The sequence below is a fragment of the Homarus americanus genome, unplaced genomic scaffold, assembly GCF_018991925.1.
Source record: "Homarus americanus isolate GMGI-L3 unplaced genomic scaffold, GMGI_Hamer_2.0 scaffold25483, whole genome shotgun sequence".
Lineage (NCBI taxonomy): Eukaryota > Metazoa > Arthropoda > Malacostraca > Decapoda > Nephropidae > Homarus > Homarus americanus.
The window spans coordinates 4,615,137-4,636,463 of record NW_024726235.1 but is presented as its reverse complement, the minus strand read 5'-3'; the positions used below and the strand labels follow the sequence as shown (position 1 = coordinate 4,636,463).

Genomic DNA, 21,327 nt, shown 5'->3' with positions numbered 1-21,327 from the left:
GGGAAAATTTTGAAATTTGAACACTTCTTTGGAGAATTTTGAAGCCATATGCAGTTATATTGAGGAAATTAGAACACACCGCCCTGATGGCATTCGTAATGGAAGTGATAATGAAAAAAATATTTTATTTGTTTTTTAATCTCAATTTCGTTATTCCATGTAGTTCATTTTTACGGTTCGTAGGAAAACCAGGTATTCATGAATTTCAAGGAGTAGCTAGCCTAATATCTATCACGCTTCTTGCTGAACATAGTTTTACGTGATGGAATAGATAAACATGAATTTTAAAGAATGAAAATAAAAATAATCCAAATGAATAAACAAATAAATAAAATATTGTAATACGTGGAGGCCACCAGATTGTGGAGGCCCCTGGGCAGCTGCAGTGCCCACTCCTGAATCCGGCCCTGGCTATTCTGATAAAATTCGAGATTAATGAAAAAAGTAAGAATTCTGTTACGTTTAAGATATTGTGTACATATTTTTTTGTATAAGTAAAATCAATAAAGTGACGAAGCTTCATAAGGAATTGAAATTGTTGACTTGTTTGTATTATGAGGTTGAAATGGATGTGTTTATTTACCATACTGCACTACCGGTGTTTTAAAAGTTCAAAGTTATAATTATATATGTGATTCCATGTGTCTACAAGTGTTATAAAATGTTCTATGTTCAATAATACTCACTGTAATACTCGGATGTTTTCGTTAACCTATAACGTGTTCACATTATTCAGAGTATATTATTTTAGTTTCGGTCATCCCGGGAATCTTAGGAATTTAGGTTAGGTTAGATATAGTTCCTGGGCTCTGTAGCAAGGTTGGTTTGTTTAGGTTAGGTCACATTAGATTAGGTTGGTTAGGTTAAGTTAGGTTAGATCAAAAATCGTTCAAAACACGTCACAAATCATCGGAAAACATAAGGATTACCGAAACTATAATTTTACCCTATTCAAAAAATTCACTTGCATTCTGACACCATTATATAAAAGCGAAATGTTGGGTAGTTGATAATAAATACTATCCTAGGGTAATTGGAATTTATATATATACATTTATTTATTTTTTTTTTTTTTACTGTATTCACCTTTAACTGGAATTGTATCTTGACAATTGAGTTTTGTGGTTTACTTAGACTGCGTTCACCCAAGCTTGAAATCTTTCTTTTGTTTTCAATTTAATTATAATAGGTAATACTAAAGAGTTGTTGTGCACCTTAACTACCTATTGTCGACTAGTTTTGTATAAGAAACAATTAATTCTTCTTTAATCCCGAGGAAACCACAGATCAAGTGCAGGGATTAGAATGCTCTTTTTTTTCTTTCTGCCTCTTTGTTCCTGAAAATAATTTACGTCCATCCGCTGCCATTTTTGTGCTTATTGTGTTGTCATTTAATTATAAACAGTGACGGAGACTACTGCATGTCTTTTACATTAATCAAGTTAGGATAGGTTGGTTAGCTTGGTTAGATTAAGTTAGGTTGGTTAGATTAGGTTAGGTTGGTTAGATTAGGTTAGCTTGGTTAGATTAGGTAGGTTAGGTTAGCTGGGTTCATGTTATCTCGGGTAATGATGCACTTTGACGCCATGTGCACTTGATATTAGGAGATATTCTGAGGTCAATGGTAATTACTTTTTACTATTAAAAAATGCCTGAGTACAATACTGCATTAAAGAAAAAGTAACGGAATTTTCTGATGAAAAGGGGGGTCCGCACCCCCAGGACCTTCCTGGATCCACCCCTGTATACTCGATATATTAGTTTTATGTAAGTATAGGAGAATATCTCCGGTGAACTATCATGATAAATTAAATAAATTAGGCATGAAAATTGAGTCATCAAACTTATTTCTTTTTATTATTTAGGTGTCATATGTTTTTGCTTATTTTTGTCAATAGATATGAATATGAAACTTAAAACAAAAAGTTACAACACTCCTCTGTACTCCCCACACTTCTAGTGCCTAATTTGTTGACGGGTTCACCTCACTCATGAACAATACAGAGTAACCTCTCCTTGAACGAGTCATAGAGTAAACAATCTTAAAGTACACACACACACACACTGTAATGGGCCCCTGTCTCATCAACAGAACATATTATATAAATGGGTCAATACATCTGATATTATATTCAGATTCACCACCCTGTAACTTCCCACTGTCTGTGAGTAAGACATGAGTTGTACACGTGAGAGGGCAACTCTCCCAGGAGGGTAGAGACCCATCGTCAGCACATCTGTAAGCCCCACACAGCGAGGCCCTTACTCCTTAGTCGCTCACATCAACTTATATCTTAAGGACGTGACCTAACGTTTATAATACTTAAACGCCGTTCCTTTCTCATTCACTCCTATACAGTGGAACTTACGGTCGATCTACACTCAGGAATTATATATACAACCCTTTTATAATAAAACAAGGAAGTACAGTTTGGGTTTCGTTACTTAAACCCAAATAATAAATATATGTGAACGGCCTGGTTAGTTGCACAAGCAGCCGATTCACACACACGACCCTGAGAGCACTGACACAAAGGTTAATTAAACATAAGATGGACTGAGGAGTGTGTCTGTATTCTGCCGCATATATCAATAACAAAATTCACAAGATGTTGGTCATATTGGTGACTACATAATGTTAATATATATTATACAACAAACAAATTCCTGAAAACAAGTTATCTGAACACGAAAAAAAATGTATGAACACATATATAAAGGCACGTATACATAATAAACACATTGTTATACATAGCAGGCAGTTAACTAATATCACATTCTGTCATCAGCTGCAAATATAAGGAAATATTATTTGAACAATGTACGGAACAGTACACAGTAGACTGACTCATCAAAGTTAAAATCCTTCTTACTGTTTATTCCACCTCTGAGTAATAATCTGAATAATATTTACAAATAACCGACAAATAAGTAAATCATACATCATTGTAAATATGTTTTCAGTAACTGTGTAAAATAGATAAACCCGGGTCTTGTTAAGTATGTTAAAACTTGTTTCGAATCGTGTCAATGCGTCTCTTTGTTTGTACTCCCAGTTAGTCCGACCTTCTCTCTCTAGAAGTAATTTTTCCTCCTGAATAATAACCTGGGAATATTCTGGATTAGCAATTTATGACAAATCTAAAATAAATTCATTATACATGTAACAAAAAATATTTAAGTTGGAAAAATATAAATCATGAGGAATTATCTTGCTTGTACTCAATAAACTATACAGAGTAAGAAATATTGGGAGAATGGGCAGTGAATTAAGTACATTACATATTAAAAATTAAAAATACAGTACAGGTACGTCAAAACCTATGATTATTACTAAAGATCTTAACCTGAGAACTTATGTTAACAATAGTAAAATAATATGTATGGACTGAGTCAACTGTTTACTTAATTTATGTTACTGAACAGTTTTATCTTCACGAGACTATATAACCTGAGTCGATAATGTCCCCATATTTGTGTTGTCATAAGAGTCACCATTACACAATTCATAACAACCTGCGTCTTTCACCAGTCGATTATTACACAATCTGCTTTCATCCAATTCAGTTTAATTGCGTAACATTTTTCGTTCACATTAGCGTATAACATTCCACGCTAGATATTTGTTATTGTTTTATCACATTCTCTCTCATCGTCATTATGATTATATATCACTTCTTATTAACCTTATGGGGCTGAAATAAAATTACACGGCATAATCATAAACCTTTCTCTTGGCTTTCACGTTCATCTCATACCTGGTACCAGTTTGAGATTCGTAGCCTAGTATATCAACCGTCACCTTGGTCCCTATTTTCCTCTCCAATACCCTCTCTACCGGATACGTGGCTCCTCACTCTGTAACAAAGTATGGATGTTAGTTAAGGAAGTGGTATACGGGAGTTATCTAAACGTTCTGGGAAGCGAGATAAACAGTAATACTTCCTGCATTGATGGGGAGGTGGTTGGTATGGGGAGAGGAATGGCATATTTGAGTGAGATGGAAGGAAAGACGTAGGCGGTGGTGGAGTGATGGTCGCTGAGACACGGGACAGGGCAGTGTGTCTCTTCGGCAGCTTCCATCATGACAAGCAGATCCCAACTGCTTCCTAACGGAGGGACCTAGAAAAGGTGATCCTAAACAAATGCTGTCTGACTCTTGCTCGGGCGGCCCGCTGCAGCCGTCGAGTCATCCCATAATGCAGTCGAAACAATAAAAATAATTAGATTAAGAAAGAACTTAATATTGCTACCTGGTATGTCAGAACCTTATTGGACAGAGGGGAGATAGAAAGACCAAGGAGAAGAACTGCCCTGGTCGGTAATGAGCTCAAGAGATATAACATAGATATTGCTGCTCTTAGTGAAACCCGACTGAGTGGGGAGGACTCGCTGACGGAAGTGGGGGAGGGCTACACCTTTTTATGGAGGGGACTCCCAGAAGACACACGCCGTGATTATGGGGTGCGTTTCGCTGTCAAAACATCACTCCTTCGCAACATCCCTGAGACGCCTGCTGGCATAAACGAAAGGCTCATGACATGGCGCATCCCTCTGGTCAAAGGTCGCTATGTTACCATCTTCATCGCTTATGCACGAACCCTTGATGCTAATAAAGAAACAAAAGACCGCTTCTATAGTATATTGGAAACTGCTCTTGCGGATGTACCACCAACTGACAAAATAAAGGTGACAAATCAATCTGTGGTAACAGCAGGGGCATCTCCCTCCTTGTAGTTGCTGGCAAGATCCTGTCAAAAGTTATGTTATCAAGACTTATCCAACACCTAACGGAGAACACTCTTCCTGAATCCCAATGTGGATTCAGGAAGGATCGCAGTACAATAGACATGATCTTCACAGCTAGGCAAATTCAAGAAAAGAGTCCAGAGCAAAATGTAGACCTTTACACCGCCTTCATTGACCTCTCCAGAGCTTTCGACACAGTAAACAGAACTGTTGTGGACTATGTTGGAGAGGGTCGGTGTACCACCAAGATTTTTAAACATCCTCCGCCAGATGCATGATGGAATGCAAGCCCGGGTACTTGTGGGTGGTGTGTGGTCAGAACCAGTTAGTGTCCAAATGGGAGTAAAACAGGGTTGTGTGCTGGCACCTGTGTTGTTTAACATCTTTTTGATGGCTGTAGCACAACTCTCACATAATGCCCTTGGGCCTGATGCAGGTGTGGAGGTACGGTACCGTCTTGACGGTAGCCTTTTTAATATTAGACGTCTGGAAGCCTACACAAAGATCTTAACAACTTAGGTCATAGAACTACAGTATGCAGATGACTGTGCAATAATGACACATAACAGAGAATCTATGCAACGTGCACTGGACGTGATCTCAGGTATTTACAGCTCACTTGGTTTGCAGATTAACACCCAGAAGACTGAGATTTTTGTCCAGCCCATTGTTCCACCAATAGAAGCACCACAATTCTACATTAATGGAGATCCTATCACAATAGTAAACCAGCTTAAGTACCTTGGTAGCACTCTCACACCCACCTGCTCACTGGATATGGAAATTCAAACCAGAATCAATTTAGCCTCAGCTGCATTTGGACGTTTGAGAACAAGAGTCTTTCTCAACAATGACCACAAATATGGAACGAAGACTGTAGTTTATCTCGCGGTCTGTATATCTATATTATTATATGCCTCAGAAACCTGGACGCCCTACAAACGCCATATCCAAATGCTGGAAAACTTCCACACTAGATGCCTTAAGCGTATCTTTGGAATATCCTGGGAAGATAGAGTGACTCATGAAGAACTATATCGTCGCTCAAACACGACCAGCATTGAAACCATGCTAGCCAAAAGACACTTGCTCTGGCTTGGACATGTTATCAGGATGCCAGACCACCGGCTTCCAAGACAAATATTACATGGCAAGCTCTCACATTAGAAACCGCTCGGTGGGAGGACAGAAAAAGAGATATAAGGACCACTCTATAACTCTACTCAAGTGCTGTAATATACAACCAAATTCACTGGAGCAACTAGCCTCAGGCCGTTCCTTATGGCGCTCAACATGCCATAGAGGAGCGGAAACACTTGAGACCTCACTGAACCAAAAGAGAGCTACTAAACGAACCCAACGACATCAGAGGGCTCAAGGCATAATTCCTCTCAATGAACAACATCCCTGTCACCTATGCAACAAGATCTGCGCCTCCAGGATTGGACTCCATAGTCATCTACGGTGGCATCAGAGGAATAACACATAACTCATCAATCATCTCATCTGGGGCAACGTCGACATCGACTTCAATGGACTGCCATAAGCAGTAAGCAAGTAAGTGTGTGTATTAACTTCTACGCCACGGGAACTCTATCACTAGCAAAAAATAAAACACAACAAGTGACCAGAATAATAATCAGTTTTATGTTATGTTTGGTTAGTGTAAGACTTGTACTGATAGGTTCATGAGCTCACCTGAGCCTTAAGACGCTTCACCTTAGCTCGTCTGTTTTGGAACCAAGTTATAACCTGAGGAGGAAAAAGATATACTTTAGAAAGGATGTTTTTTGAGAAGCTTATATCAATGATCATCGTAAATAACACCTGTTTGTCTTTCCCTGTTTCTACCTGTTTTGTTTACCTTTGTTGTGTTTACAGTTTCTCTTTATTATCATTATTGTCTTATTAATTCGGTCATCACCATTCTTAGTTTACCGAATCTTTCTTTCTATTTTGTCCTTCCTCTCTCCTCATTCACTCCTTTTCCCTCACCTTCCCCTCTACCTCCCTTTTTTCTTTACCCCCTTCTCTCCCTACCTTTCCTCTCTCTTTCCCTGCCCTTCCTCTCTGTACGACTTTCCCTGACCACCCTCCTCCCTTTCCCGACTCCCCCCTCCCTCTTTCCTTACCTCCCTCCCTTCTCTGTCCCTCCCTGGCCTCACCTGACGCTCCTGGAGGTTGAGGTCCCTGGCTATGGTCTTCCTCTGTGGCGGGGTGATGTACTTGTGGCGGGAGAACCACGCCTCCAGTTGGCTAGTTTGGTCACAGGTGAACCTCACTTGTCCTCCGCGTCGCCGTGACCGTCCCACCAGCGGGTAAGCGAGACCTGGCGGGTACAACGGTATATTACTGTAATGTCTTCAAAACCTAACCTAACCTAACGTAAACTAATGTTACGTAACCTAACACTAAATAGACCAACCGGCCGAACGGCTAGTAAGCTAATATTGGAAATAATAATAATAATAATAATAATAATAATAATAATAATAATAATAATAATAATAATAATATTTTGATTGTTTTTAATATAATTGTACTATTTCCATATTTCTGAAGCATAATGTAAATATTTTTTTTTTATTTGTAACTGTAAGATTGTACAGTAAATTTTTGCTAGCTAATTAATTTTCTAGTTCAGTAAATACCTTCCTCATTAACCAGTTATCTCTCTTCAGGCTGTTTTTTATTATAAATAAAACCAGAAATAACAACATGAAAAAACCCAATCAATATAAAGAGAAATCTAAGTAAACTGATCGTAACACAAATCGCAACCTCTCGCCTACACAACCCTCAAGTTGATATTGTTATTTTCAAAAGTGTTCAGGGAATTTCGTCCACAACTGTACTTGAGATGGTAATAACTGGGAGACAGACAGTTAATAACTCCTTCGAAAAGCCAGGTGCGTTTAAAAATGACGACAGATAGAAAAACATCTCATTTAGTAGTATTCTTTGGTGATACATTTTGACAAGATTATGTACCGTATAAATAAAATACAAATAATAAAATGTGACTCGCCAAAGTTGTATTACGAATTTGTTTTGATATTTGTTTTTTGCTGTGAACTCTTATAGCAAGAATAATAATGGTTAAGTTACCCCGAGATGCATGTCTTATGTTGGCCCATTTTCTATATGTACTGTATTTCATATTTTAATATTTTTGGGGGAGAAACAATTAATACATTTTAGTTTTCCATTTAGAGTGATATTTTCTTAGTATTATTAGCATTTTATTTTACTCGAACGCTGTCAACACTAACAAGGTGTGTGCATTGATGGACCCGACATAACTCTCGCAGACCAAAAGAGAGAGATCACACATGCTATGGAACAGAGTCAAGGTATACGCACTGGCATAATAATATCACCCAGAAAATAAGTTACAGAATGGTTTCTGGTCTTCCCCTAAAGAGTTCTCTATTTCTTATAACATCTGATTCTTCTGACGGTTTAACACAACTTCTCTCTGATTTGCTGTAAGTCTTTCATACGCGGGTACGTTGCAGGTAAATCCTTACCTTTCACGGAGAAGCGGTAGGGGAGTGAACAGGTCCGATGGCCGTCTGTTTCCTTGTGAAGTGTAGCCCCCCTGTCCGTCTGGCTGACCTGGTCCCCGCCACCACGCTCAGTCTCTGATCTGACTCTCGTCATCATTTTGGCGTCGACATCAACCTGGGGAACTGGGATCCTCTCCACAGATGACGGCACGGCGGGGAAAGGACCACGAATATGCATTGGCGCACGGACAGGTAAGTCATTAGGGACAGACAGTGGTAGACGGATAGGTAAATTATTATGGACAGGAAATGGTGCACGGGCAGGTAAGTCATTACGGAAATATAGTGAAGGACGCACAGGAAAAGGAGAGCGGTTAGAGAGTGGTGCATGAACCAAAAGTGGGGTGTGGAAGGGTACTGGAGGTTGGACAGATAGTGAAGGACGCACAGGTGATAAGGAGCTGGTAGGTAACGGGGAAAAAACGGGAAGGGGCGGAGTATCCCCCACCTGACTCACCAAACACGAACAGTTATCCCTCAGACCGCCACACCGAAGACTTGGATGCCTGCACTTAGGGGGACTTGGACTTGCAAAATCAGGACTAGAAAATCCAGAATCGAGACACGAATGCCGGCCATCAGAGCTCAGATACCGCCACTCAGGACTAGAGTGTCCATAATCAGACCTCATTTCTCTTTTATCGTTTGTGGTGAACTGATCTTGAAATAACTGTGGTGGACTTGGGTGTGCCTCGACGCCGCGGCACGATGAAGTCAGGTGTGCCTGGTGAGGCAGTGAGGGAGCTGCCGTGAATGGGGTCATCGCCTCACCTACGGGCGGTAAGTTACGTCCGGTAAACTTAGTGGGCGTGTTTACTAGAGCGTATGGTGAGGAGGAGGAGGAGGTCTGGGGGAAGCCAAATACAGGGTAAGGAAAGGATGTTGGAAGGTTACATGACGGAGTAACTGAAGTAGTAAATGGTGAAATCTGCGTACATGATAGCGTGGTTTGGGCCGTCGGTGTGGCTGCTGCCTTTGCAAAAGAGCAAGAAAACGCTGTCGATGAGGCCTGCAGGAGGGAGCGACTGGATGAAGTTCGTGGCGGCGTGCCGGGTGGTAGAGATGTAGGAGAGTGTTGGAGGTAAGGACACCATTGTTGTAGGTGGAGCCGTTCTTGATGTAGAAGATGATAAATCTGGCGAGGGGCGTTGTGTCATCAGCGTGAAGTGACGTGGGTATGGTGGAGTCCACTGTAATATAGGGACAGCAGGATACCGTGGAAGGCGGTGAGGTTGGGACGGAGCTCTCAACGTCACGAGGACGGCAGGGGATGGGGAGGCTGGAGGAGGACCTGGCTGAGGGACACGATAGAATGCTCTCTATAGTAAACATGTCGGCCTGTGAACCCACTGTACTCCGGCGCCAGAGGACTCCACCAGTGTTGAGAAAGTGAACCATGAAGTGAACAGTCCACGAGGTGTCTCCTGCTGGCACTGACGATGATGGCTTCCTTCGTGAGGGACAGTACTCGGTGTGAAGAGTCAACAGCTAATGTGTGACGGCATCCTTAAGAAGCGAGCTGAGTGTAGTAGGAGGACTTGGGTATCTGGCCGTGTGTCCTGTACAGCTCACTTTCCGGAAGTGCCAGTCTGTAGTAGCTGAAAGGTCCCCCAGGGCGCGGGTGCCAACTCTTGACGGTTATCGAGTTTTTCATTATCATCTGTTACTCTTATTAACTGATCACACAAGAATCTGCTCTTTTAACATTTTGGTTCACTTAGAGTTGATAAGTAAATTTTTGAGTGAGAGTCAGTACGGGAGATGTGAGCGAGGGCTACAGCGAGTGAGGCACCTCGATATAATTGTCAGGCTGGTCGAGATATTTATCCTTTAACCTTTGTCAAGAAAAATCTGTGTAACCTGTGAAGACTTTATAAACATGCAACTGTATTTTAATGACTAACATGGATAGCTACCTGAAGATTAACCACCCTAACCTAAATAAACTCACCTTAATTAACCTAACCTGAAACTCAAATTAAACCTGACTTAACCTAACGTAACTGAAACTAACTTATCCTAAACAAACTCACCTTAATTAATCTAACTCTAAACTAACCTGACTTAACCTAACGTAACTGAAACTAACTTAGCCTAAACTTAACCTTACCTAACTAAAACTAACCTAACATAATCTTACCTAATGCTAACCTAACCTAACCTAACTTAACCAAACGGAATGTAAACCCTCTAGACAACGTTTTGGGTGGTTAATCTTCAAGAGCAATAAGTTGGAGGGGGTGAGTAACTTTCTCGACACATACAAAATGACCCATCACTTGACACTCCTTGATCTTCTATATTATAAAGTTTGACTGCCCTTCTTCACCTCTGCGACGAAGCACTGAGCTGCACATGATTGTTTGTTCATGCCCACAGATATGTATTGTTTTTGTTTATGCCCGGCCAAGTGTTGTTTTTGTTTTAGCCCGCTATGCCTTTGCCAGATATGTTGTTTTTGTTTTGCGCCCGGCCAGTTATGTGTTGTTTTGTTTTATGCCCTCGGCCAGTTATGTGTTGTTTTTGTTTTATGCCCCACCAGTTATGTGTTGTTTTTGTTTTATGCCCGAACAGTTATATGTTGTTTTGTTTTATGCCTCAATTATGTGTTGTTTTTTTTAAGGCCAGTTATGTGTTGTTTTGTTTATGCCCCAGTTATGTGTTGTTTTTGTTTTATGCCTCGGCCAGTTATGTGTTGTTTTTGTTTTTATGCCTCGCCAGTTATATGTTGTTTTTGTTTATGCCTCGGCCAGTTATGTGTTGTTTTTTTTTATGCCTCGGCCAGTTATGTGTTGTTTTTGTTTATGCCTCGGCCATTATGTGTTGTTTTGTTTTATGCCTCGGCCAGTTATGTTTATGCCGGCCAGTTATGTGTTGTTTTTGTTTTAGCCCCGCAGTTATTTTTTATGGCCAGTTATATGTTGTTTTTTGTTTTATGCCTCGGCCAGTTATATGTTGTTTTGTTTTATGCCTCGGCCAGTTATATGTTGTTTTTGTTTTATGCCCGTTTTATCCGCCAGTTATATGTTGTTTTGTTTTATGCCTCGGCCAGTTATATGTTGTTTTGTTTTATGCCCCGGCCAGTTATATGTTGTTTTGTTTTATGCCTCGGCCAGTTATATGTTGTTTTTGTTTTATGCCCGGCCAGTTATATGTTGTTTTTGTTTTTGCGCCCCGCCAGTTATATGTTGTTTTTGTTTTATGCCTCGGCCAGTTATGTGTTGTTTTTGTTTTATGCCTCGGCCAGTTATGTGTTGTTTTTGTTTTATGCCTCGGCCAGTTATGTGTTGTTTTTGTTTTATGCCTGGCCAGTTATGTTGTTTTTGTTTTTATGCCTCGGCCAGTTAAATGTTTTTTGTTTTATGCTCGGCCATTTGGTTGTTTATAAAAGTGTTGTTTTGTTTTATGCCTGGCCAGTTATGTGTTGTTTTTGTTTTATGCCTCGGCCAGTTATATGTTGCTTTTGTTTTATGCCTGGCCAGTTATGTGTTGTTTTGTTTTACGCCTCGGCCAGTTATGTGTTGTTTTTGTTTTATGCCCCGGCCAGTTATGTGTTATTTTGTTTTATGCCTCGGCCAGTTATGTGTGTTGTTTTGTTTTTTGCCTCGCCAGTTATGTGTTGTTTTTGTTTTATGCCCCAGTTATTGTTGTTTTTGTTTTATGCCTCGGCCAGTTATGTGTTGTTTTGTTTTATGCCCGGCCAGTTATGTGTTGTTTTTTGTTTATGCCTCGGCCAGTTATGTGTTGTTTTTGTTTTATGCCTCGGCCAGTTATATGTTGTTTTTGTTTATGCCTCGGCCAGTTATGTGTTGTTTTGTTTTATGCCTCGGCCAGTTATGTGTTATTTTTTGTTTTTGCCCCGGCCAGTTATGTGTTGTTTTTGTTTTATGCCTCGGCCAGTTATATGTTGTTTTTTCCTAATAACACAACTTCCTCGAATATACCAGCCTCAACACACAGAAAGGATTCCATCAGCCATTTATATGTTATATATGCATAGAAATATATTAAAATAGTATACACAAAAAAAAATTGATAAACTAAAAATAGTTAGGATGGATCGTGTAGATTGATACACAGTTAAATGGTTCTGTCCTTTTTTTTTAACCAGTATACATGTCGGTAATTTTGCAAAATAACCCATTTCGCCCAAGAAACCGTAACACATATATAGACTTAGTTTCAAGCCAAACCAAACATAAAACCAAACTCCTAACCAAACCTAACGTGACCAGGATATAGATCTTCTTGGTGTGAATCATCTGACATCCAGCTGGTAGAGAAACACACCACCCTGTTCTCGGGTCAACAGGCTGTAGATCGAAAGAAACAGAGAGAGAGAGAGAGAGAGAGAGAAGAGAGAGAGAGAGAGAGAGAGAGAGAGAGAGAGAGAGAGAGAGAGAGAGAGGCTACAGTCTGGTGATGACATGTGTTACAACTGCTCAACTTATCACTGACTGACTTTTCCCGTCTTTTCTCGTTGTAAGCGTTAAAGGTTCAGTGTGTTTACTGATTACATTCACCTGTTGAGCTTTGTTACCTGTACTTGGCCACCATTAAGATAGCTAATTACTCTCAGGTTTAATTGTAGTTGTACAGGTATATCAGTTAAATATCCACAAGCACATAGGTGTACACACACACACACACACACACACACACACACACACACACACACACACACACACACAAATTTAACCACCACAACCAACACACGTCCTTATTAAACTACTTGTTTTATCACGACCAATTTAGAGCTGACCTTAACGAGCCAAACAGCTAATTAGTTGTTGTAGTTGAGAGTAACTAATAAGAGGGACAACCAACCTCTTTACTCCCCCAGTTTATCACGACCTTACTCGGCCTTCCTCTTAAGGGGTCGTGTCAGGGGTTCAAAGTTGACTAGATACTGTTTTTAAGAACCTTGATTGTATGTATGTATGTATGTATGTATGTATGTATGTATGTATGTATGTATGTATGTTTGTTAACAAGACATATACAATGTATCTATTGACTTTAAATATGAATATCATGCCAATTTCTTAACCCTGAACTTAAACAGGTACAGATATTCAGGTGTATTGGCCACATATACACCTGATGGTTTGTACACACACACACACACACACACACACACACACACACACACACACACACACATACACAAAGTAGCTTCGTGTGAACTTTGAACCCGTAAGATGGGCGTTAAACTATCTCTCTTGAGTATGTTGGGTTTAGGTGAAGTAGAGTGGTGAGAGACAGTGAGCTACAGGCCGTCAGCCACTGCCTCTCTCTGTTTCATCAGTTTCCGTATCTCCTAAATGTTCAGGGATTCCCACTTTATCTGTACTCGGAGCCGATACTTCCTTGTATCTTTTATCTCCACATGACGGCAGAGTTGACACTATTTCGACACTATTTTTCACTTCAGACAACGAAGCCTTCGTTGTGTTGATGTAGGTGGTGATGATCAACACACAGGTAAAAAGGCTCACAGGAGACTAGCGGCCACCAGCTTGCGTGAGGTACTGAGGTGTTTGTCACCATTTCTCTCGCCGAATGTCGTGATAACACGCGCTAAATTAATTCCCTGCTGTGTCTGCCTGGCCAATATTTATCTCAAAACTCAACTTTTCCCATAAAACTACTTTGTCCAATTTTTTTTTTCAGTAACTTTTAATACCCGATATATATATATATATATATATATATATATATATATATATATATATATATATATATATATATATATATATATATATATATATATATATATATATATATATATATATATATATATATATATATGAAACACTCACACACGCTTACCGTGCTAAAAATAATATAAGGTGAGTTTGAACTGTACATACAGTGTTCCTGAACGAGTGGAACATATTCTTCATTACATATAGTTTATGTAGTCGACATCTGGATATACTGTACTGTAGTGTACATTACTGTAGAGATATATTGATACGTTCTCCTGATGCTTGGTGCCAGTGAGGGGTCAGTTCTCCTCCCTCCCTCCCTCCCTCCAACCCTGTGCTACAGTAGGTTATCAAGTCCCCCAGCGTGGTGGACAACCCTCCCTTCACCTCCTCCACACACACACACACACACACACACACACACACAATATATACAGGGTGTCCCATAAATTTCCATACATCGGAAAAATGAACCTTTTTATATGAAACTCCATTTTTATTTATATAATATGCTCTACATGACTACCATTCTGTTGCATTTGAAGGCCATGGTGTATCAGGAAAAGATGCAAAACATAAATCATCTCAAGCAACGTATCACCAACGCAATTACAAGCATAACTCCAGCTGTGCTTGAACGTGTTCTTCAGCAGTGGAGGACACGCATTGAAGAGTTGCATTTGAAGGCCATGGTGTATCAGGAAAAGATGCAAAACATAAATCATCTCAAGCAACGTATCACCAACGCAATTACAAGCATAACTCCAGCTGTGCTTGAACGTGTTCTTCAGCAGTGGAGGACACGCATTGAAGAGTGTTTTCAACAGAATGGAAGTCATGCAGAGCATATTATATAAATAAAAATGGATTTTCATATAAAAAGGTTTATTTTTCCTATGTATATATATATAGTAAATTAAAATTTCTAGTTAATTTTTATCACCTATTGATCTTAACCTCTACAAACTGTTCATTATTGTTTTACCTTGAACACCGTTAATATTAAATACAATAAGGACATGAGACCGTACCCAGAGATGACTACTGCACTGTACTGCCTTCACCACCACTTGTCCTCACACAGAAAACGAGGGCCAGCCTCCCTCTCCCCCAGGTGGTGTGTTAGGTCGTCCTACAATAAAGTCAACTTATATAGTGTTATTATATGTGTACCTCTGAGACCGACACTAAGACTGAAAGCGCTCCATGGCCGGGCTTGTTTATGTCTACTGATTTATGAATTTATCTTAAGAGAAAGACCTTAATTATTATTTATTACTTATAGTATGAGGGCATTTTCTTGAATGGTTCGACATCTAACTTTTATTTATAGACAGTATCCAAGGATTATTTGTGATATGATTCTACAGTTAACCTAGGGTTGACGGCAGCAAGAGCTACGGTTGTGGGGATGCAGCTGCAGTTTGACTCTTATGACGTCGTGGTAGTAGTGTAGCACTGTTAGTAGACGTAATTTATCATCATCCGTTGTAAAATAACCGTTAAAATTAGGATACAATGAATAGATGTGAGTTTAACGCCGTTAATAATCAACTTTCGTTCTGCAAATTAAAAATTACATAATTTTTGAAACAAATATGTCTTATGTTACATTTTATATTAAATTTATACATACAAAAATATTATAATTATGATTAATAAATAAAACATCACAAACACATTAATAAAACTATTTTTCGTCGTTAAATGAAGAGACGGAGGAAGCCATTACAAAATTCTTTAGTTAGTACTACACTACCTAACGTTTTCTGTGACGCCTCGACGCCAACTCTATCTGTCCCCTCCCTGATGGACTTACTTGTCCGAAGAAATTCTAAACAAACTGAATTAAAAATTACCCTAAAAACATGTGAACATTATTGAAACCCAGAGAAGATAATTCATGATGTCACAATGCTCCCCCTCGCGAGTTTCCGCCCCTGACCATGTGTGAATAGAGCCAAACTACGCCACGCCATGCCACTCATACATGGTCCACACATAAGAGTTTAGTCCCTATTACCAATAACATAACGCTCAATTTATTACTCCGGAAATTAGACATAAGGTCTGAACCCTCTTTGTATCCGGATGTGTATCAGACAGAGTTATCAGGAGAGGTGGAGAGGGCTGTCCACCCTCCCTCGTTGTCATGGGTCGCTACTCTTATCTCTTACTTTATTTTGTGGTTGTGCTTCTCACTGCACCTACAACATGTACAGGGTGTCCACCGTGCCTTGTCTCACCCTGTGTAATAGTATACATCACGTAGCCACACTCAATATAACATCCATGAACAATTCATCTTGTAGGTCCTCAAATACTGTAGTACACATCAAACCCAACTAGACACAAGTCATCCTATGCCATGAGAATACCGGAGCATACATAGATCTAGCAGGTGCAGGAGCTATGTAACATTACTAAAGGCACACGTAATGCAATGTAATGATGCAATGCTATAATATAAACGTATGGTAGACAAAAATCATAACTGTACTGGTGATGAAGCACAAGTTACACAGGGGTGACAACACTCAGTGGACACCCAGCATGTATGGGTATAATAGACACAGATACTTAGTGTAGAATAGATGTGCTGAGAATAAGACCTCAGGCCTTCATAACAGCACATCTGTATATACCAGACAACAACTCACAAGTGCATTTTGTTTGTGGTTTTAAACAAAGGTTGGATAAATTTGTTGTGCTTAGGAGACAAGTGATAGTGAAGGGTCAGTCACGTTGGGATAGTTGGTTATTTGTTTGACTTATATGAACTAAATTTTATGGAAGAATGTGTCTGCTGAATATTCTACCTGGGCTTCGGGAATACATTAGCTTATGCTTGAATATATGAGATGAATTCAAGAAAACATTAGGCTATACTGGAGTACGTTAAATGTGTGTGTGTGTGTGTGTGCAGAACTAGTCTTCACCTCAGCAACACCAACATTAACTGGTTGTCGTACATGTTTAATAATAACTTTTCGGTTCAAGAGGAAGAGACATGACCCCCATCACTACAAGACTCTGTTGTCCTCAGGCTATGTGACTCGGTATAGTGTGAGGAAACTGACAACACTTAGAAACATACCTGGAATATTTACCTTTCTTAATTACTTTATAGGCTGACTTATAGTATTTGTTTGAAGGTGTTAGTTGTTAAATCACCAAAAAATACAAAACAACCTTGAAGGACTGATCTACTGTAACTGAGAGGGTAATGTGTCTGTCTGTTTGTCTCTGCCTGTCTCTTAAGTTTATCTGTGGTGCTTACACACACACACACACACACACACACACACACACACACTTCAGTGATTTAGAGGGATCTGAAATCGAGTAAAATAATGACATCTTGAATCGGAATCTTTATATAGCTGAAATAAGTTGTGTTATGTAATATTTTTGTTTTTTTGAAAGAATTTGATATTTAGACGATTTACTTTATTCTCGTCGTCACTTGTCAACCACCTACCGTATCTGGTCGTCAGGGAGCTCATACATAGTGTGGTCGTAACGTCACTCCCTCTGGCTCACCCTGGCCATATTCCATACAAAACCTGCATATCTATTTCTCTACCTTTTGTTTTTCGTAAAAGTAAAGTGACACAAACATATAATGATGTTGATAGTCAGTATATGAATAATAATAATGAAAATAACAAACGAACAGGCAACTCCTAACTGGTTAACTTAAGCTACAGGGTAAACCTAACACACCCATAAATAACACAGAGACTCTACCTTAACTACAAACGTTTACTTAGAATCAGAAAAAAAATAAACCAACGATTCTTTACCTAAATTTTGTTCTCTAACTGACGCTAAGTAAATGTATTTGGTAACTAGTTAAGGTAAAGACTCAGTGTAATGTTGATGATATTTCTTGATGTTGCTTTTTTTGTTTTAGTCAAGTCAACCAGTTTGGTACAGTACATATAGTCTTCTTACATGGTCCACCAGTTAATTAACATATGGTATGGACCTCAGACAGACAACCCGGACCCAGTTACCATCTATAGATTCATTTAGTTCAATAAACTGCTGCAAGTGTATAGTACCACAGAGGATACTATATAAAATGAGTATGTAAAATAAGTTTTAATTATATCTTTCCCAGTAAAAAAAAATCGATTTTAGTAAAACACGTATAAAAGATGAACCTCAAGAACTATTTTTCTAATATTTTTGTCTTCTAAGATGTTGCTATGGTACTTTAGCACCAACGTATTATACTTACTGAACACTGTAACCAATACATTAAGCATTACTAAAGTTTGCCCGGAAAATCTTCACCGACTAGTGTATCACAGAAAACCTTTTATGGGTAACCTACCTAAATATTATTTTCGAACGTAATTTTACTTATCCTTCCTCTTGTCTGCTTTTGTATATGAAGATAAATAATGTGGTAGTGTGTGGTATAGATTCAACAGGGACTGATGACAAAATACGTGTGACTTGACATAATGACGTCAACATAAGAGTAAGACTAAGGAAGTCTGGAACGCGGCCCACCTCCAGTGTTCCTCAGTTAACAAGTGACGCTGTCACGAGGTGCAACTGTGGATTACCTGGATTAAGTCTTCCTAATAATTCACATTTTGTCCAGCTTAATGAATTTTACTCTTCATGTTATGTCTGTATTACAACACTATTGCGCAGTACGACGAACCAAATAAAATGAATAACAGTGGCGCAGGTACAGATAAATTCTGGAGCCAGTGTAGTGGATTTCTCCCCTACAAACGCTGTTTGTCGCTGCGTAGCCGACCCCACGAATTCCCCAGTGTATGCCTCGTGGTCTAGGTCAACCAGCGCCGCCCACGGAGAGGGGGTCAACTACTAAGCCACGCCAACCCCCGCTATTTAAGACCTGACCTCGTGGTGATCGCTCTCTTTCTACCTACACCAACCAGCCAGCAACACCTCCTCCTCCACCTGCCTGGCGGTCCTCGCTCCCGCCGGAGAGCATGGCGACCCACAAGCTGGTCCTCCTCTGAGCATCCTCACCAACCAGCTCTCTCTTCTTCTAGCTACAGCCGCAGCCAGCAACACCTCCTCCTCCGCCGCTGCCTGGCGGCTCTCGCTCCCGCCGGCGAGCATGGCGACCCACAAGCTGTCCTCCTCTGAGCACCCTCACCAACCAGCTCTCTCTACATCACGCTTGTAACCATGCTGCCTTCCCAGCACCAAGCTGCATTGTACATCCAATACAACATGTATACAGAGAGTACATTGTGAGTTTCCTTTCTCCAACCATCCTGAGTGTGAACCCAAACAACTCATACCCCACACCAGTACAAACCCAATGCTTGCCAACAGTGCGTAACGGAGACGTGACCGACCGCCCAAGTGGCTACCAAGTCAATCAGTGGTGTGGAGGATAAAGTAAAGCAAACAAACGCATTCAGGCGACACAACTTTCATAAACGAATCAGGTTTAAGAAGACATTTTAATACTCCTGATATAGTTGATGCGGGCGAATGAAAATGCCAAGTGTTCTCAGTACCATAAATAAGTTGTCTATAAAATGGATCTAAGGAACGCCATAAAGTTTAACACCAGAGAGAAACCATTCTAGTACAGTGCAGTAAAGGATTTATAGAACACCAAGTCGTCTACATGAAGTATTACACAAGTGATAGAAAATTCCAGTGTTCTTAATGTGATAAATCTTTACCTATAAATATTGCATCATTAATTATTTTAGAATTCACATAGCAGAAAATTTAAGTGGGCTTGGTTAGGTTAGGTTAGGTTGTAAGACTTTCAAATGGAGTTCATCGCTAAGAAATAGAGCGGAGAAAAACCATATGAGCGGCCTATTGGTAAAGTACGTTAGCAGTCATTAGTGATTTAATAAGATGTATCAGATGTAATTCAACTGGGGTGAGGTTAAGTACATTCACTCTACGTTCTCCAATAAGGTTGAGAGGCTGGAGGAGATTGATATAGTTTAGGAAAAAGTTTGTGTTTAGTTTTATTAGATCTGCTGACTCAGTGTTGCTGTAACACAAATTAGTAAATGTTAACCATCAAGCCTGGGAACAAGTTTTAGGATAAAATACTGGCCTGTCTGGAGGGCCAAGGCTGACCCTTTAGATGGCCTGTGATGCATTGTGTGTAATTTTATACTTCAGTATACCGTCGCTGAGGTTTCGTAACTCATAGTCACACGAGTTTATTTTATCATCGGATCTTCATGACTCACAGAAATGACCGACAAACAATGGTGGACTAGTGAAAGAAAGTCTCCTTTTCTTTGGGCTATCGTAGTTGTTTTAAACTCAGGTGCTGTAGCTGCCGGGGTCATGAAGCACAAGTCTTGGACATCTACAAGAGACAACCTTTAGCTAATCACGAAGTTGTTACACCTCTGGGCTCCTGGACGGACTCATTAGTCCGGTTAGGTTACGAAATATTTTAACGTGAGACGCATAGAGACAATGACTGATGCAGAGAGTGACTGCCGAGCTAGAAGTATGTTCTTAATCCACTAATACAGGAACAGGTTTCATAAGTCACAACAACGACTTACACCAAATAACCTCCAATATACTGAGAATCAAACCATCGACCTGCCGCATAAATTCTTCCGTTTCCTAGTCTAGAGGTGATTCTCCCGGCGTCCATTGTAACAACGGAGAAGCTTCTGGTGGCCGCCGGATGGATGGCAAAACTTTGACGATAAAATTCTCGCTGGAGTCGAGTGGGTATATATTGGGTGGCACACACGAGTACCTGGACCATTACCTGGATTGGCCTTTATGGTTGGCCCCAAACTTACGAGGGCCGGAGAGGAATAATTGCAGAGTTGAGAGTTATGATATTGAACCAGGAGTATTGTCTGTGTATGTTTGTTCAGGGCCCACACGACCCTCACTACAGATTAACCAATTTAGGCGCAGGTTGTCAACTAACATGTGTAATACAATATAGATCACTCGGGTACAATATAAACCAATATGGAATTAGTCCTTATAAGCCTGAGTGGATAACCTCCCAGAATCATTGAATACAAAAATTATCTGTATGTCTTTAAAATGAGTTTAAATGACTCAACTTATGGATCACCTCAAGATAACCTCCTCATTTTATTTCACATTAAAATTAATCATTCTACCGCAACCCTAACATAACCAAACTGACCTAACCTAACACAACCCAACCTAACCAAACCTAACCCCCTTCCCCCAGGATCCAGGTAGAATTAGGGTGCTTAATCATGAGGTAATATTAGCTAGGAGGTTTTATCTTCAGGTGACCCCAACTTATATCTCTTAAAGTG

At 39.9% G+C, this 21,327-nt stretch overlaps 1 protein-coding gene across 1 annotated transcript; it reads right to left on the bottom strand.

The window, feature by feature from the left end:
• Positions 1-2,588: 2,588 nt before the first annotated feature.
• On the bottom strand, positions 2,589-9,465 carry LOC121865460 (hematopoietically-expressed homeobox protein HHEX homolog). The gene is made up of 4 exons (XM_042364906.1): positions 8,280-9,465; positions 6,915-7,078; positions 6,448-6,501; positions 2,589-3,858 (listed from the first exon to the last, which is right to left on the bottom strand). The coding sequence occupies exons 1-4, from the start codon at positions 9,079-9,081 to the stop codon at positions 3,835-3,837; spliced, it is 1,044 nt and encodes a 347-aa protein (XP_042220840.1). The 5' UTR covers positions 9,082-9,465; the 3' UTR covers positions 2,589-3,834.
• Between the last annotated feature and the right edge of the window lie 11,862 nt (positions 9,466-21,327).

Coding starts and splice junctions, on each gene's coding strand:
- LOC121865460 (XM_042364906.1), bottom strand. CDS start 9,081: ATGACCCCATTCACGGCAGCTCCCTCACTGCCTCACCAGGCACACCTG. Junction 7,079..8,279: donor CTACCGCTTCTCCGTGAAAG/GTAAGGATTTAC, acceptor TGTACCCGCCAG/GTCTCGCTTACCCGCTGGTG. Junction 6,502..6,914: donor TCAACCTCCAGGAGCGTCAG/GTGAGGCCAGGG, acceptor TTTCCTCCTCAG/GTTATAACTTGGTTCCAAAA.